This window comes from Centruroides vittatus, unplaced genomic scaffold (genome assembly GCF_030686945.1).
Source record: "Centruroides vittatus isolate TY-2023 unplaced genomic scaffold, ASM3068694v2 scaffold_932, whole genome shotgun sequence".
In the NCBI taxonomy this organism is placed as follows: domain Eukaryota; kingdom Metazoa; phylum Arthropoda; class Arachnida; order Scorpiones; family Buthidae; genus Centruroides; species Centruroides vittatus.
The window spans coordinates 196,262-216,200 of record NW_027122721.1 but is presented as its reverse complement, the minus strand read 5'-3'; the positions used below and the strand labels follow the sequence as shown (position 1 = coordinate 216,200).

Sequence of the window (19,939 nt, the reverse complement as noted above, 5' to 3'; positions counted from 1 at the left end):
GGCTGATCGAAAAAGATGTCTTACAGAAGGAGAGGAAATACCAAAACTGATAACTTCATATCTATTCAGCTCTTTCTCAGGAAACAATTCACTTCAGTTTCCCACAGCTAATTTTGCTGAGCTTAAAATTCTTTTATACAAATGTTTTCACTCTAATATAGGCCATCGTCAGGTTTTTTTTTTTTAACTCTTTCCGCCCTGTGGGCACTAAGAGGGCCTCTTTTAGTAGGCCCATTATGGGTTCGGCCAGGCCCACAATGGGGCGACCGGGTGGTGAGGGACGGGGCCCGACATATCCGAACGGACCACCCCCGAAAAATTCCTGGGGATTATTCGACCCGTTCGGATTCGATCCCGGGTCCCCCAGAGCGGTAGGCTGCCACCTTTACCGCTCGGCCATCCGGCCGTCCATCGTCAGGTTTAATATTATAATGTTCCAAAATGGAACGTACCGTTTTCGAATATTTTACATATTTAAAATTCAATAAAATAATTTAACTTTAAAATAAATTGAAAGAAGTGTGTATATTAAATGAATAAATAAACAAATAAAACATAGAAAACAAAGCTAAGTAAAAAAAAATATATATTTAAGGGTTTTTAAGTGTCATTCTTTTTTCTATTATATATTTCCACGCTGTTGGAAGCGCATTATCATCCATAGCATTTAGGCAACGGTTTTTCATTTTAATTTTATAAATTTCCACCTTTTCCTTCTCCAAGGCAATGGATAGAGAGTGCACCGTTTAAATGACTTTAGCCTCTTCCCATTTTACAATCGCTTCTTCAGTCTGTGCTATAATTGATAATATTGTGCTGTTGTGTCGTTTGTCAACGTTGTATCAAGTGCTCTTTTTCTTATAAAAATCGAGAATGATCTATAAAAGAGCACCTAATATCTGTAGCTTGCTACGGAACGATAAAGACAGCGTAAAAAAGAAAGGTAAAGCTGGGGTATATAAAATTCCATTTGAAAATCAACAGTTAGGAATCGAAAAAGATTATGTGGGTATGACTAGAAGAAACCTGGCGGTACGTCTGCGATAACATACATACAGTTTTGACAAAGGACACAACACAATATTAGCAAGAGTGAACACTTTCTATTCTAACAAACTACTTTATACCCATAGCAGCCGCCATTATGTAGTTCGTGCTAATACCACTAGGTGTCAGATCTATCGTTGGCACAAGCGAATTAGCAAAAAGCTACTTAAAAACATCAACGATAAAATGTTACACTTGGAAACCATCATCTGCTTCAACCATACAAAAACATTCTAGTGAGGAAGATTCCGATGATGGTGATCTTACCAGTGATTTTTCAATGTGATAATTTTAAAGTTTTGTACTTCGTGTTCACTACTTTTGTTTTAACATTTTGTTCATTTGATTGTTGTTGAGGAATAATAGCATTCTTGCAATATATGAATTTATCCTGTATGAATTTTGTATGTTACATGTAACACTATATATATTTTAATAAATAGAAATTTGATAAATTATAAATTTATATATTATTTATAAGTATATACAGTAGACCCCTCATAACACGGTAGATACGTTCCGTGTTATATGAATCCGTGTTGTACGAGTCACTTAAATACATGAGCCAATCACAAGCCCGGCACTTGTGCAGTTTAGGGGCTACAGCTGTTTAAAAGGTTTCCTTCCATAAAATTAATCGATTCTAGACTAATTTGACTCAACATTTCCAAATCACGTATATTTTTTTCGGAATAATCCACATAAACTATGCTTTAAACAAAAAATTGTAGGATTACTTACCGAGTGTACAACGTTCGACGGCGCCATTGCTTAAGCTTGTTTTCGTCGCGGAGCGGCTTATCGAACGACGGGCGCGTGTTTCCTGATAAGTTATTTTTCTGCGAAAAATTCGCTGAACGTTGGAGACATCATTAATAAAAATATAATTTTTATGGCCGTTGAATAATAAACGTTTTGTAGTAGGTCCAGTGCCCGTTTAAACTCAACGATTTGTACAATATCTGCTATTGGTCCAGATTCGACCAATCCTGTCGCGACACGAGTCGGCGATGACGTTTTACCGTGTTATACGAGTCTCTTTTAGCTTGTTAAACGAACACGATCGCAATTTTTTCGCCGTGTTATACAAATCCGTGTTATAGGGGTCTACTGTATTTAAAAATAATATATAATATACCGGTATACATATATTCAGTAGTTTATGGTCAAAGTAATGCCTGCATTAGTCAATACAATCACTTTTTGACTTACGACGGGGTTCGGTTTCGCAACTTGGGACGTAAGTCGAGAAGTCACTGTACTTACAAACAAAACAGTTAGCCATCTTATACAAGCACACGCAAAGGGTAACTAACTGACGGCCGAATGGCCGAGCGGTCAAGGTGGCAGCCTACCGCTCTGGGGGACCCGGGATCGAATCCGAACGGGTCGAATAATCCCAGGAATTTTTCGGGGGTGGTCCGTTCGGATATGTCGGGCCCCGTCCCTCACCACCCGGTCGCCCCATTGTGGGCCTGGCCGAACCCATAATGGGCCTACTAAAAGAGGCCCTCTTAGTGCCCACAGGGCGGAAAGAGTTAAAAAAAAAAAAAAAGTCCTTCGGTGGAGCGGCTCGCTAGTGAGGGATGGACCCAACGTATTCGGGACAGATCGCTCATGGAAAATTTCTGGAGTTGTTCGTCAGGACTCGATCCAAGTATTCTAGTAAGCTAACGACTTTATTGTCTTGATGATTCAGCCGTCAATTATCATAAAGTTCTATTTATTTCTTCAGTCGTTCGTAAACATAACAGAGTACTTGTTTATATATTTTCTCAGACGTTTATTTTCCATTCATTTTAATAAATACAATTGTCTCTCTTTATATCGCGCTTGTCGGGAGACAAAGACAAAGCGCGATATAACCGAGTACTAAAAATTCTGGGCTTATACTAAATCGATATTATGGAATCTCTATCCTCTATTTCATCAGCAAGTGTTTCTGATATAAAATAAGCTTAGTTTTGAATAAAGTACCTAGATATTAGAGTAGCGACATACGAGTCATCGCCGCCATGTTCTGTCAACTGTCATCACGTGGTCTATGGGTTTACATTAAGAAATGACAATTTCCTTAGTTTAATCAAGCATTTTTACGGATAAAATGCTTCATTAAACTAAAAAAATCGTCATTTCTTAATGAAAACCCATAGACCACGTGATGACAGTTGACAGAACATGGCGGCGATGACTCGTATGTCGCTACTCTGATATCTAGGTACTCTAGTTTTGAAATACTGTACTAAATTTTATTCGTGGTTATATCGTATTAAATGACGTTATGTAAACATAGACACCAGTGAACACCCATTTAGTATTATTGTTTCTTTAACAATGACATTTAATAAAGACAATACTGTCGATATAAAAACAAAATATCAGTTGCGATTTTATTATACAGTATTATATTTCACAATGAATCGCTTATTAAAAATTCGTATAATTTATATTTTATTAATAAAAATTATAAATACAGTAATTTAAAATTTAAAAAATAAAAATTAAACATATAATAGAACATGAAAACTTATAAAATTACAAAGAGTAAAAATTCTCAAAAAAGCAGAATAAAGTTACTACTGTATAGAGCTAGTGGAACTGACAATGAGTTGAGCGCCAACTGTACTGTACAGTACAGTACATGCAGAATCAATACATTAATACAAAAACTAAACAAGCACCTGATCACTCGCTGAGAGATATTTATTCTTAACACAAACGTTTTCAATCCAATCAATGGATCATCATCAGGTAAAATTAGAACATTACAAAAATAGAACAACAAGTTCAAAATACAAAAAATATAACGGCTAACCAATATGTAACTAACAGCACAATAACGTTTCTAAATATCAACAAATTAATAAAAATGCTGCTAAAATTAACAATAAAATATTAATATATAACAAACAAATAGTGTATACAAAATATTAATACCTCCGCCTTAATAAACAAATTAATAACACTAAATATTAACACTGCTTAATAAGCTGTACAGAGTTTTTCATTTAACTATACATATTAATAAAGCTACCGTTCTTATTTGAAGTTTATAACTGCAAACTTCCATGCGGAAGGAAGCCCCTCGGCATCTCTTGCGTTGATGCAATTCCCTTTAAGCTTGCTTTTATAGATTTCTAATTTTTCGGCCGTTCTTGCCAAGGTCGGGGAGTGTATTTGCTTCAGTATATCTGCTTCATCCCATCTTACTATTGAGCCTTCTGCTTGTGCCATTTGTGACAATACTGTGGCATTAGAACCTTTTCTAACATCATATCTGTGCTCTTTTATCCTTACCCCTAGATTTCTAGTAGTAACCCCAACATAATCTTTACTTATTCCTAACATCTGATTCTCGTATGGAATCCTATAAACGCCGGACCTATCTTCTTTCTTAATTAACCCTTTATCATTTCTGAGAATTCTGTACAGATTCGGAGCTCTTTTTAAGATTATCTTTGTATCCTTTATATGTGCGATTTCTTTCATAATGCTTCCTAAGCGCTTGTTGTACGTAAATTTCGTGTATGTAGATGGACCACGCCCACGACCAGGTACTGCATCGGTACTAACTTCTAATTTATTGATAATCCCCTTTAAAACATTCCTCTTGTAGCCCAATGCTTCTGCTACCTGCGTGATTCTTTCTATTTCTGCATCCCTGTCTATAACACTTTCGCAGTATAAAAAAGCCCTCATAACTAACGCTCTAAACGCTGCTAATTTATATTTATAGGAATCGTTAGAGCCAGCCGGAATATAAAGTGGGCTATGAGTTGGTTTAATAAATACCCCGGTAGATATACGTCCCTCTCTAAACATTAGGAATTCACATCATAGGAATGAGTTGGTAGAGAAGGTTAATCTTGTTTGCTGCGAGTCATTCTTTGCGTTTGAAGGACAAACGTATAAGCAATGCCGAGGGGTCCCTATGGGAAGCCCAATTTCTGGGCTATTGTGTGAGCTTGTTGTTAGTAGGCTTGAGGTTAAAGTTTTGCGTAGTTTCAAGAACAGTATCGTATACTACAAAAGGTATGTCGATGATATATTCATAATTTGGAAAAGCAATCGTTTAATTGCTAGATTTATTGACAAGATCAATGATAATGAAGATGGCCTAAGCTTAAAACTAGAGCAAAAAAGCTCGGTTATGATACATTTTTTGGACATTAAGGTTATGTTTAGAGAGGGACGTATATCTACCGGGGTATTTATTAAACCAACTCATAGCCCACTTTATATTCCGGCTGGCTCTAACGATCCCTATAAATATAAATTAGCAGCGTTTAGAGCGTTAGTTAGGAGGGCTTTTTTATACTGCGAAAGTGTTATAGACAGGGATGCAGAAATAGAAAGAATCACGCAGGTAGCAGAAGCATTGGGCTACAAGAGGAATGTTTTAAAGGGGATTATCAATAAATTAGAAGTTAGTACCGATGCAGTACCTGGTCGTGGGCGTGGTCCATCTACATACACGAAATTTACGTACAACAAGCGCTTAGGAAGCATTATGAAAGAAATCGCACATATAAAGGATACAAAGATAATCTTAAAAAGAGCTCCGAATCTGTACAGAATTCTCAGAAATGATAAAGGGTTAATTAAGAAAGAAGATAGGTCCGGCGTTTATAGGATTCCATACGAGAATCAGATGTTAGGAATAAGTAAAGATTATGTTGGGGTTACTACTAGAAATCTAGGGGTAAGGATAAAAGAGCACAGATATGATGTTAGAAAAGGTTCTAATGCCACAGTATTGTCACAAATGGCACAAGCAGAAGGCTCAATAGTAAGATGGGATGAAGCAGATATACTGAAGCAAATACACTCCCCGACCTTGGCAAGAACGGCCGAAAAATTAGAAATCTATAAAAGCAAGCTTAAAGGGAATTGCATCAACGCAAGAGATGCCGAGGGGCTTCCTTCCGCATGGAAGTTTGCAGTTATAAACTTCAAATAAGAACGGTAGCTTTATTAATATGTATAGTTAAATGAAAACTCTGTACAGCTTATTAAGCAGTGTTAATATTTAGTGTTATTAATTTGTTTATTAAGGCGGAGGTATTAATATTTTGTATACACTATTTGTTTGTTATATATTAATATTTTATTGTTAATTTTAGCAGCATTTTTATTAATTTGTTGATATTTAGAAACGTTATTGTGCTGTTAGTTACATATTGGTTAGCCGTTATATTTTTTGTATTTTGAACTTGTTGTTCTATTTTTGTAATGTTCTATTTTTACCTGATGATGATCCATTGATTGGATTGAAAACGTTTGTGTTAAGAATAAATATCTCTCAGCGAGTGATCAGGTGCTTGTTTAGTTTTTGTATTAATGTATTGATTCTGCATGTACTGTACTGTACAGTACAGTTGGCGCTCAACTCATTGTCAGTTCCACTAGCTCTATACAGTAGTAACTTTATTCTGCTTTTTTGAGAATTTTTACTCTTTGTAATTTTATAAGTTTTCATGTTCTATTATATGTTTAATTTTTATTTTTTAAATTTTAAATTACTGTATTTATAATTTTTATTAATAAAATATAAATTATACGAATTTTTAATAAGCGATTCATTGTGAAATATAATACTGTATAATAAAATCGCAACTGATATTTTGTTTTTATATCGACAGTATTGTCTTTATTAAATGTCATTGTTAAAGAAACAATAATACTAAATGGGTGTTCACTGGTGTCTATGTTTACATAACGTCATTTAATACGATATAACCACGAATAAAATTTAGTACAGTATTTCAAAACTAGAGTACCTAGATATCAGAGTAGCGACATACGAGTCATCGCCGCCATGTTCTGTCAACTGTCATCACGTGGTCTATGGGTTTTCATTAAGAAATGACGATTTTTTTAGTTTAATGAAGCATTTTATCCGTAAAAATGCTTGATTAAACTAAGGAAATTGTCATTTCTTAATGTAAACCCATAGACCACGTGATGACAGTTGACAGAACATGGCGGCGATGACTCGTATGTCGCTACTCTAATATCTAGGTACTTTATTCAAAACTAAGCTTATTTTATATCAGAAACACTTGCTGATGAAATAGAGGATAGAGATTCCATAATATCGATTTAGTATAAGCCCAGAATTTTTAGTACTCGGTTATATCGCGCTTTGTCTTTGTCTCCCGACAAGCGCGATATAAAGAGAGACAATTGTATTTATTAAAATGAATGGAAAATAAACGTCTGAGAAAATATATAAACAAGTACTCTGTTATGTTTACGAACGACTGAAGAAATAAATAGAACTTTATGATAATTGACGGCTGAATCATCAAGACAATAAAGTCGTTAGCTTACTAGAATACTTGGATCGAGTCCTGACGAACAACTCCAGAAATTTTCCATGAGCGATCTGTCCCGAATACGTTGGGTCCATCCCTCACTAGCGAGCCGCTCCACCGAAGGACTTTTTTTTTTTTTTTAACTCTTTCCGCCCTGTGGGCACTAAGAGGGCCTCTTTTAGTAGGCCCATTATGGGTTCGGCCAGGCCCACAATGGGGCGACCGGGTGGTGAGGGACGGGCCCGACATATCCGAACGGACCACCCCCGAAAAATTCCTGGGGATTATTCGACCCGTTCGGATTCGATCCCGGGTCCCCCAGAGCGGTAGGCTGCCACCTTGACCGCTCGGCCAGCCGGCCGTCTCCACCGAAGGACTAGCTGAACTCACGATAGGCTTTTTTTTTATAAGCCTTCCTGCCCTGTGGTCACTAAGAGGGCTTTTTTTTAGCAAGCCCATTATGGCCAGTGCTTCAATGGAGCGGTCGGTTGGTGAGAAACATATCTGACCATTCCTGAAAAATTCGCTTGGTTTTTCGATTCGTTCGGATACGATTCCGTGTTCTCCATAATGTTGGGCAGTCGCGATTGCCGATCGACCGTCTGGCCATCAAGAAGTCTACAATGGGCTTGATTAAAAAAACCCACAGGAAGGAAAGCCTAAAAGATGAATGTCAAGAGTAGTCTATATTTTCCTGTCATAAATTTTAAAATGATAACAAAAACCAGTTTAATAATACAAATTAAAATTTATCTCCTTTATCTATTTTAGATAGAATGAATTATAAAGAAGCAATCTGCCGTAAAGACTATCCATTAATTTAACACATTATTACAAATGTTAGAAAAAATTATTAAATTACTTATTAAATTATATAACAGTTTAAGTGAATTATAAATTAATATTTTGTTGAATTCAATTTTTAATATTTGTATTATTATAAATTATCGATCACATTTTAAAATTTTCCAATATAATAACCCCCTACAAAAATTTTATAAGAGCAAATAGACTTTTACGTATTTTTCGATTCTAAACATTAACAGCACAAAAATATAAAAATACAGACGAATTATTTAAGCTGAATTTTCAACTACGTATATCGAAATGGCGGACTTTTAATCAAATTAAAATTAACAAATAATGTTATCCATTTATCGACTAATGCGGTCCGTTATTCGAACTGACCTACGAGTATCCAACGTGCAATTTGTAAAACGCGATTCCATAGGTTATTTTAACGCGCCTTAAAGTAAAATAACCAATAGTGTCGCGCTTTACTACAAAGACCTTAGAGTAGAGTTCACTCCGCGGGAGTACTTCACTATGGTCACGATGTCTTGAAATGATCATTTGGTTAGTGTGATGGTTGACAACAACGATGTTACTTTATGTTTACCGCCGATTAATCGTTATCGGTGGCCTATTGTTTTTATCTCTATGGTATTTATCGACTTTCATGTACAGTCTGATTGCGATTGGTGTGTATATTTCGGGTATAACGATATATGTTCGACGAAGGAGTCGAAAGGAGTCCACACGCCAATTAGGCTTAGCTCGATATCAGAAAAGGTCGAAACAGAAGTTTGTTCAGAATCAAAAAGTCGATCTAAATCACTCGAATTCCAATGATTATTATAATCATAAGGAAATAGACGATAAAGTAAAGCACAGAAATGTACAGCATTCGTTAAGTAATTCAGAAGAAGTAGGTTCAACGAAAACAAAATATCCATTTAATAATTTTAGGTAAGGATTAAAACTTCATTATAATTAACATTATGTTTCTTAATTATAATTCAGTTGTATATTTAATTGTGTTATTCATTAAGGTAACTTGAATGAAGAGTCTATGTAACTTACTTTCCAATTAAACTTATCAAATTTTACTACTTATTATATAAACATTATATTTTAAAATTTATTTTTAAGTTATTTTAACTTTCCTCTATTCATGATTTGTGTTCTTAATTGTTTTTATTATACTTTTATGTTAAAATGTGTAAAATAGCTTGTTCAATTGATATATTTATTATTAATGTGATATAAGTACATTTTGAACATGTAAACTTTTTAATTACAGAATAAATGTTAAATATCTGTTAAGAAATACTAAGTTTTTCTGTACAGTTTAATGATTATTATATAAAACAGTACAATAAAAAAAAATTACAAGATTTAACCATCAATATAAGAATTATATAGCATAATATTTATATTTTATAGCAAGAAATGATATTTTGTTGTATAAATTTAAATTAAATTTAATATATTGACATTCAAAATTGAAAATCCAACTTTTTTCGCTTGTTTGTAACACTATGCCATGTGATAGTTCATTTTCGTGATTAATTCTGTAATAAGATTGTATTAAAACAATAATTCTAATTATCAAAAAAGAAATAATAAAAATGGCATTCAAATTACAATAGGACCTTGATTTAATGGACTAATAACTAATTGGAGGAAAGGGTATCTGCTATTGCTGAAAGTCCATTAAAAAAATTTCTAAATTTTTCTTTTAAGATAGAAATGCTTTCTCTGTTAAAATCAAAATCTGTTAAATTGGGGTTCATTAGAACAAGGGCCTATTGTATTTGTAAATTGTTGAAATTCATTTTATATAATTTTTTTCCATGTTATATCGAATTATTACCAAATGAGATATGCCAGATTATTTGGTAATACTACATTGATATACACTGTGCATTATTTTATATCAAATATTGAAAATCTACAAGAAAAAATCATAAACACGTGAATTGTATTAAATAGTATGATCAAAAGTTAAAAGAAAAACTACCAAAATAGATTTATATTGATTAGAGAATTACCTTATAATGAAATAATAATTTTAGTTTAAATTCTAAAAACTTCAAGGGAAAAAACTGACATTTTTTTCAAGCTTTTGGTTTGAATTGATGATGAAGCGCTAACATCTCAAACATTGTATATATAACTAGCAGATGCGCTCTGCATTGCTCGGGCAAAAAATAACAACAGCAAAGATTAAGATTTAGATTATTTTGTACTTCTAACCCTTCTACTATATTATATTATAGTATTTGATTTATATTTACAAAGGTTATCTTAGGTAAAGGTTTATCACACCAAGTGCCCAATCTAACACATTTTAAAAATTCTTTAAATTGTGTACAGTAGAGGAATAAAGAATTTTTAAAATGTGTTAGATTGGTTATTCGGTGTGATAAACCCTTATGTAAGATAACCTTTATAGTTATATAGCCAATCTTACCCATTTTCACCAAGAATTAGGTCCCCCCCTCTTCTGAGGCTTATTAGACAATTTTTAGATGGGTCTAAAAATATGTTCTATTTTCTTCAAAAAACTGCATCTAAAATAGTACAGTAGAAGCAGAGTTCTTCAGGGTAATCCGTAACCCTCTCCCTCTCCTTGCGGAGGAGGGGGGACTTTCCAAAAAATCTTATCTTAGTGTGCATTCTCATGGCATACCCAAACTGTGTACCAAATTTCAACTTTCAACTCCTAATCATTTGGGCTCTGTGCTTATTATTATTATTATCAACCTATCTCGATTATATTATAAGATTAAATTTGGTTTCTTAGTTAAAATTGTCTTTGTTATTCTCTATTACCAGTAATGTGAAGTTTTCATTTTAAAAATTATGTAAAAGCTAAGTAAAAAACATTTAAATTAAAATGTATAATTTTAAATAATTTATCTTATCAGTAACTGAAGTACTAAAATAAACTTAAAAGTATAAACTGTTAAATTAAGATAATCAAAAACCTTTGCAATAAACAAAATAATTAAAAGTTTAAATGCTATTAATCATCTTATTATTAATGTAAAAAAAGCTTATGTTGAAAAATTTCTTTATATGTTTATATTTTATCTGTAAAAAGTTTGAATAATTTATTTAATTACAATCATAGTAAAGATAGAATTTTATTTGCTGAATTTTTATATGTTGGCTTAAATGTTGGTTTAAACCAGCGTTTCTCAAAGTGGGCGATAATGCCCCCTTGTGGACGGTGAATAAATCTAGGGGGCGCTGGAGGCAGGGTACTGAATGGTGATCAAAGGTAAAAGTTCCCTTTCCTCTGTCAAACGAATAAGAGGAAGCATTGCATTTAATGGTTTCCAGATGTCGAGAACAATGTACGGTAAGGGCACAAAGTGTGAGATTCATAGAAAAGTTTTCCTAAGAATATTTCCAATCCTTTCTCACACGGGGGGGCGTTGGGTATAACTTTATGGAACAAAGGGGGCGGTGGATCAAAAAAGTTTGAGAATCACTGGTTTAAACTAAAATTATATAGAAACTAATAAATTTAATAAATATATAGCGGAAGTTATAATTAGTATTATAAATTTTGCATTAATAATTTACAACATAATTATTCTAATATTTCATAAAGATTAAATTTTATATTGAATTATATTATTAATTGTTCAAAAAATTTTTACTATGGAAATGTTACTTATATAATAAATTAACATTTAAAATTGTTTTATGCTTGTGAATAATAATAATACTTTTATTCAAAATGTATGCAGTAAAAATTTGCATTTAAAAAGAAATAAACAATGTGTTACTTCATATAATATGTATTAAAACAAAAAAATAAAATGTACATAAATTTCTAACAGATTTTAAACACATCTGTTAAATAATTTAATCACATGAAGGTATTTTTGAAATGAGCAGAATTTTTTATTACAGGTTGAGGCTATTAAGCAATGACTATAATTGAAATTCTTCCATTATATAAATTTAGTTGTTAATAATTAGTAGTAAAACAAATATCCAAAATACTGGTGGTAAAATAATGTGTAATCAAAATATATTTAAATTTTAACATGTATGTATTTGGAATAAATATATACGAGTAAAAATATTTGCAGGCATAACCTATGAACAAATTGCATTGTTTCAGGTTCTACTTGTCAAATATTTTAAATAATTGTAATATTAATTTAGTTTGTTAAAAAATTTAAAAAATGATTTAATCCTTATTTGTTACTAATGTTATATTTTTTTGTGTCAAAATTATGTATGTACATAGATATGTGTACATGTATGTTTTTTAACCTTATTTGGCTCTTATTTTAATATGAGTATTTTGTTATTTTGTTTTATTTTGATTAATAACCGTTATTTTTATTAAAAAAAAACAAATTTTTAATCTAATCTCCATAGTAAGAAACTGATTAAAATTTTCCTTTAGATACTTTGTAGTAAATAGTCACAATCGTAGCAATCTGTTTTAGATATTTTTTTGTTGAAATCATATAACAATAATGTTATAATTTTTATTCATTTTGTTTGTGCAGTTTTCTTGCATTATCTGCTTTGTTTTCAGTATGTTTATTTCATTATTGTAAGTGTAATGTAAACTTGTTAAAAAATAATTTAAAGGATCAGATATAAAACTTGTCAGCTTTGATTAAATTTAGAATTACAATGGTGATTTTCTTGTTATACATAATGAACAGTACTACATATATTATTTGTTTATAAATAAATATTTATGATTAAAACAAAATACTTCGAATATCAATACTGAACAGTTTTTCATTTAATAATACAGTGGGTGATTGGATAACAAACACTTTCGTGTAAGATTTTTATGATTGGACAACGAACACGTCTGGATAACAAACACTTCACAGAACAAACATAAGAAGCAGCAATGTAAAATAATGAATACCGATTGATCCTCCCTTGTCTTCGGGCAAAAATTCAAAACTTTTCGGAGCGTGGGAGGTATCGACATCGACGCTCAACCTGATATATACTGATCGGATAATATTCCTCTGAATTTTGAAACTGTCCCTTGTGATTCTAGCCTTTTATTTTTCTGACAGAAACAATTCTTTTATAGTATTCATGAGACTGTTGGATGGGCACTTGTTAAGTTTTGCGTCTGTTTTTTATTTTCGAAAGGTGAGAGTATAATAGCAAAGGTAGAGAGTGGGCAGAAGATGTTTGATGTTCCTGGGCAGTATGGTTCGAATAGGTCTACAGTAGGCTGCAGTTCAATCTTATTTAAGAAAGATACAGTATAATCAAGAAGACTCAAGCAGCTAAACAAGTAACAAAAATCACATCTAAGAAATAAAGAACATTGAAGAGCTCATAATGGACCTGAAACAGATCTGACGACAGAAGAACGCCAAGAACTCTTGAATGAAGAACACCAAAAGACTCGGCGAGATATGTTTTCTTCTGAAAAAAAGGATTAATGCCGATATCTGCTCTTAAACATCTTTTGAAGAAGTGGGAGGATGTCAGAACGACAGTCTTAGAATGGCATCCAAACCAGGTTGAGGTTAATAGGCTTGAGGGATCTCTACAATTACAATGCTATTAATTACTTCTGAAAAATCCTGAAGAAGGAAGAAAAGCAATCGACATTAGACAGATTCTTTAACCCCTACAAACGGAAAAAACATGATTAATAAAAACGCAAGACTGTGTATATATGTATTTTTAAATTTTACATATAAATAAACGTAGTAAGAAAGTATATATTTTTTTTTATTTCTCAGGTCTCTGGAACGAATTAATCAAATTCTCATAAAAACCTATGGTAAATCGATAATCGGTTAACGAACAATTCGGATAGCGAACAAAATCTTGGAACGGATTATGTGCGTTAACCGATCACCTACTGTATATTTTACACACTTTTTCAGTTGACATTCATTTTGACAAATATACAGAAAAAATTTATCTTTAATTACTGCTGATTTTTAAAATTTAAATAGTATTTGAAACAAAATAATTGTATTTCTATTTCAAAAAATCAACGAAGTTGATAACCTTTAAGTTAAAAAATATATTTTAGTTTATTTGATATTTCAATTTTTAATTGTAAATTTAAGATTGGAACAGAGAATTCAAATGGCAAAACACACCTTGGTATTCCATAGAATTAAGTTTCATAATTTAAATTATGAATCGGTACTACTGAGAAAACATTATCTTAAAAATGATATATGTTTAAATGTTTTGAAATGTATTATTTTATATCTTTGATATGTGATCTGAGAATGTCTATTAAATAAGCTCTGTTATGCAAAAAGCTACTAATCCTCAAATGTATGAAAATGGGTTGTGTATGAATTCAGTATTGTTCAATGTTTATTTTACAGAAATAATTTTCAAACCACACAACTACTATTAATATATTCAAAAAGCTCGGTGAACACAGTTCTTGATACTGAACTCTTTTTAGGCCCCATAATATTATCAGTTTTTTAAAATAAAAACTTCAAAAAAGCCATGTGGAAAGATTCAGAGAACAGAAATCAACTATTTCAAAAAGTCTATGTATATAACTGTGAAAGTCTCGTTTCATAAACCATTCATAGCCAGTAAAATATAGTTTTACAAATCTTAAATGCAGCGTCTCTTCTTGTGTTTGTTCTGTGAGGTGTTTGTTATCCGAACACGCGTTTGTTGTCCAAACATAAAAATCTTTTGTGAAAGTGTTCGTTGTCTGAACTGTTTGTTAGCCGACCACCCACTGTATTTCATTTTATACTGTAAAAAAGTTAACTCAAACTACTTTTGGAATTATATTATTCATTGCAAACTTTATAAATATTACATACTAAAAATTTTTTTGTTTTCAATCTTACATTTTTGTCAGCTCATGTTTATATTTTTTTTAATATTCAATAAGATTCTTTTATCTGGTAACCTTAAATTACCATTTTATTATTATTTCCAGTTTTTTTTATGAATAGAATATGACATTGACAAAGTATCTTATATAAATTGTTGAATATTGACAAGAATTTCAATACAGAGTTTAAATGGATAAATCTGCTATTGGATAATACTACTGTTATAGAAGAAATTATTATATAACATTTCAGAATGTTAATTTTTGTTAGTCTTGATATGAAAATTAATTTTAATAATAATAAATAAATAGTAAAACATCTGACAATATGTATTCAAAATTAGAAAATAAAGACTTTATATTTCTTTCAGGAATAATAGTAATTTATTCCTTAAATAGTAATAGTAGTAATAATTTTTAAGATTGTATTTGATGAAAAATCCATTATTCAAACCATTATATATGTGTAAGGCAGCGATTCTTGACCTTCTTAGCTCCGTGACCCCTCAAATAGTAAATATAAATAAAATTATTATTTCGATCCGCCTTCCAAAGGAATAATAACCAATTAAGAAAACAATTTGCTTTTGTGTGTTCCTAATGTAGATCCACGTATGGAGAAAATTCTAAATGAACGAATGCAACCATCACATTAATTTCTTTTCTTTACATGTGTACTTATTATAAGTAAAATGTTTATAAGTTTATAATAAATGATTTTTTCTCATAAAATGATTTCATTATTGTTTCGCGACTCCCCTTTAATATCACCGCGACCCCCAGGTTGAGAAATGCTGGTGTAAGGTATTCATAAATTTTATGTAAATGTACATTATGTTACGTTATAAACATATTTTAATTTATGAACACCTTAACACATTTGAGGTGTTCATAAATTAAGGTGTTTATTAAAATTAAGCATTTGAGGTGTTCATAAAACTTTTTTATGACAAACCTGAATATAAATTAGCCAAAATTTTTTATGATGATTAATTATTTTTACTTAGTGCTTCTGAAATACTTTTTATTTGTAATTATTTCTGATTAAAATGAAATTTTTTGTATCAGAAAGATATATGATCTAAAACATTTTGATTCAATGAATATATTTTTTTTCTGTTCATAACTTTTACAATTGATGATTTTTGTAATTGTAGCATTTTGAATTATAAAGTATTTAATTACTTTGTAGAATAATGTTATTTCTATTATTAGTTTATAAATCTGCGATTTGTTAGATCTATTTTTTAAAGAAGTTTGAAAAATTTTAAAATAATGAATATGTTAAATAAAGAAAATATTTCTATTTTTAGAAATTTTGAAATATATTTTTATTTCAAATTAGTCAATTGATAGCTAAAATTATAATAATTTTTTATTTTAATATGCTTAAATTTTATATAAGAATACTATTTGGTGAATGACCTGTAAACTTCAGACAAAGGACATTGAACTTAATATATTGATGTCTGACAGCAAGACTTTTTGCTTTTGATTTTGTAATTTTGAAAAAGGATTTAATTTTAAGTTGTATTAGAGACAAAATATTTGAGTTAATTTATATTTTTCATGTTTTTAATAATTTTTTAAAATTAATATTTATTTATTATTTTTTAAAATAATAACCTTTTCTTATCATTTTTCACAATTGAATAACTTATATCTGATTTTGGTGTAGTAATTCATTAATGTTTTTGGTTTGTTGATATAAATGAAAATTGTGAAAGTCTACTTCATACCTTTTTCAAATTGATGTTTTAGTTTATCTGTAAAGATAAATTGGAAAATCAATTTCAAATATTAAAAATATATTACTTGCTAGTACTGTATTTTACTGTACTGTTTTGTAATTATATTTGCTATAAGTCATTTATAAATGAAGATTAAGAAAGGTTCGTTGATAGTTAAATATTTTTATAAATTTATTTATTTGGATTTTTCTGTGAATATGTAAGATTATTTTACATTTTATATAAGTGTAGTTAAGTATGGTTTGACTAAATAAATGGAAATAAAAACAATTTAATTCCAAAAAAAAGTAATTATAGATAGATAATATATTGTAAATTAAATTAAAGATTTTTTTTGGATAATTTTATTATTATTATTTTTATTCTTTTATCATGTTTTAGTTTTTGTTTTTTCGCTGCATCTGGAAGCAGGGTTTAGGCTGGGAAAAAATTTTCTGTTGCATTTTAGCTAATTTTACTAAAAAAGTTGTAGTAAAGTTTTAGAAACCATAGCTAACATTTTTTATCTGTAAGGCTGCCCATAACAATACACAATACATTATTGTTTATTCTCATAGATACTGTACATTATTAGTGTACTGCACTACTAATATAACCATAAATCTATTGTTACAAGCCACAAGTGTCATAAATTATTGAACAATCCTTCTTGGTTTTGATTCATACCAGGAAACAAATGCGGAATGAAAATCAAATTCTCATCTTGAGGAGTTATTTATGGAGATGTTTAACAAGTTACTGATATTTGTTACATCAAGACAGTTTCTAATTGGAGTTTTTGTTAATATCAAATCACTGAAACCTGTCACACTTAACAGTGTGTACTGGATGTGAAAGAACAAATTCAATAACTGTTGATATATGAGGGTAATCTGAGAGATGATCATTTTATAAACTTTTGCTGATGACACATCCTTACATCTGACAGCCACAAAACTTTTAACAAATCCCATTCCATCAGAAATTGTTTTTTTAAAATTACAATATTAACAATTAAGTATTCGTTTATTGGAAACTTTTGGGTCTATAAAGCAGAGAATATGTGACATCCCATACACAAGATGACATTTGTCAAGGTAGACTTTTCTTTCGTGTAGTCAGAGAGATGAGAGATTGCACTCGGTCGGTAATAACTGTTTCATTTTAGAAGAGATAGGATGACGTTAGGTTGCCACTCACTCGGTATCGAGTTGATTTGGCTGGCAATTTTAAATCAAGACTGACAGTTGACGAAAATACTTAAGTTTCGACAAAACAATTTAAAATATAAACAAAATTATATTTTAATTGAAAAAATATCAAAAACAAAGTAAAAATTATAGTATTATTAATTAACATATATGAAAATGTGTTGTTTTAAATACAGTAGAGCATCGATTATCCGAACACTGATCAACTGAAACATGGGTTAACCGAAAGCATTTCAGTCAGACTGTGTTGTGCTGAATTGAATGGTTTTGATACTAGATTAACTTCTAAAGTATAATTTTTTTTTGTTTTTATATTTTTCAATATATTTATATTGTTTGTACAAAATAAAGAAATAATTTTTAATGATACAATAGCCATGATGATTATTATAAAAATTTCCATTTGGCTTAACATGGACGAAAATTCAACGCGAAGCGACATGCAATGGAGAAAAATTTCAACATAGGATATATTAATATACTATTATTGGGATATACTAATTACATGAGATATACTAATATACCATATTAATAATGTATTTTTTTTTTGTAAATAATCAGTTATCCGAAAAATTGATTTTCCGAACAACCCCAGTCCCCAGTTGATTCAGATAATCAATGCTCTGCTGTGTTGTTAGGTAGCATTTTAGCATTTCTTAATTGATTTTGATGCTGATTTATCACTTGAAAGAGGTGATTTTATTGTTTTTTTACCCTGTTTATGGTGTACACTTGTAGTTTTCTAAAAATAAATCAATTTTTCTCTCTGACAATATAATAGATTTAAAAATACCAAAAATAAACTAAATCTTATAGTTTTAGAAAAAAAAAAATTCTTCCTACTGATAAGATTTGAAACACATAAACCATCTGATTATGAACCCTTCATGCACCACTGAGTCACTGGCCAAAGTGAAAGCAGTGGAAATTCTAAAGGTTTTAAATAATTATGCAATTTTCAACCTTAATTTTCTCATTTAATTTTGAGTGTTGCATCCTACTGCTTGGCACATGTTAGTTTTTGGGGATGCACTATATCCTCAACAACTTTGATCAAAATGGGTAACCCCCATCATGCTATCCTCTCGTCAGTAACAGACAAGCAACATTTTCATTGTAAAAATCATACATATTTTAAAATATATTAAAACTTGTTTGATATTAAAAGTTTTTATATCTTTAAAATAAATTAAGTATTAATAAATAATTTGAAATGTAATAAAAATATTAATTTAAACAATGTTTTTTGTTAGATATAAAGCGCCAGCATTAGAAAATGCATTGAGGATGACATTAACTGCAAGAAGAAGATATCCAACTCATCAAGAGCGTTATTCATTGATCGGACAGTTTCCAATTGTTCAACTTAGTAAAGAATCACTTCCAGTTTTAAAAAATTACAACACTTCCATGATGTCCAATCAGATCACAGTTAAAATAGCACCTCCAGATAATTTTAAACCATCTTTTTCAAGGTAAATAATATTAGTAGAATATGTTTCATTTAATATTTTAAATTAGAATGTTTCTTCAGAAGAATTTAAAAGTATCACAGCTGGGAGTGAGTTTATAAACCAAATAATTATATCTTTCAGTACTTTTCCAGCAGAATTATTATTGCTGACAAATGTTTTTGACTCTATGTATAGGCCTTCCTCAGGTCTGTCACTAATTCTCCAGTATTTGGCACTTGTCAGCATTCTATTTTAGAGCATGCTACTAACGTACCTGAGGAAGGCTTATAAAGAACATTTTTGACATTTTATAAATGTCAAAAATATTTGTTTTATTTCAATAAAGTGAGTTTTGCTGGATTTTAGTTTCTGTGTTGTTAGTTTGTATTATATCCAATTCAAAGTTAATTGTAAATTGGATTACTTTTACATATAATTTTTGTTGAATTTATATTAATAAAAAAAATACAAAATTTGATAGCTAAAATTTACAACAAGAGGTACTGACATACAAAAGCAGTCTGTTCGGTTTTCTTAACTTCATCTTGAAACAGTAAAA

At 30.4% G+C, this 19,939-nt stretch overlaps 3 protein-coding genes across 4 annotated transcripts in view; 2 read left to right on the top strand and 1 right to left on the bottom strand.

The window, feature by feature from the left end:
- Nucleotides 1-4,086: 4,086 nt before the first annotated feature.
- Nucleotides 4,087-4,869, bottom strand: LOC136990430 (uncharacterized). Its single transcript, XM_067288818.1, has one exon. The coding sequence runs from the start codon at nucleotides 4,867-4,869 to the stop codon at nucleotides 4,087-4,089; it is 783 nt and encodes a 260-aa protein (XP_067144919.1).
- Nucleotides 4,870-5,224: 355 nt separating this feature from the next.
- On the top strand, nucleotides 5,225-6,007 carry LOC136990429 (uncharacterized). Its single transcript, XM_067288816.1, has one exon. It carries the CDS (start codon nucleotides 5,225-5,227, stop codon nucleotides 6,005-6,007), a length of 783 nt encoding a protein of 260 aa, XP_067144917.1.
- Nucleotides 6,008-8,523: 2,516 nt separating this feature from the next.
- The window catches only part of LOC136990456 (nuclear envelope pore membrane protein POM 121-like), a 48,200-nt gene continuing 36,784 nt past the window's right edge, over nucleotides 8,524-19,939 (top strand). The window contains exons 1-2 of one of the 2 annotated variants that reach the window (XM_067288842.1): nucleotides 8,524-9,113; nucleotides 19,180-19,401. In XM_067288842.1, the coding sequence (XP_067144943.1) occupies nucleotides 8,746-9,113; nucleotides 19,180-19,401 (590 nt within the window). In that variant the 5' untranslated portion in view covers nucleotides 8,524-8,745. The remainder of the gene's footprint in view (nucleotides 9,114-19,179; nucleotides 19,402-19,939) is intronic. The other variant, XM_067288841.1, reaches the window with a different exon arrangement.

Coding starts and splice junctions, on each gene's coding strand:
- LOC136990430 (XM_067288818.1), bottom strand. CDS start 4,869: ATGTTTAGAGAGGGACGTATATCTACCGGGGTATTTATTAAACCAACT.
- LOC136990429 (XM_067288816.1), top strand. CDS start 5,225: ATGTTTAGAGAGGGACGTATATCTACCGGGGTATTTATTAAACCAACT.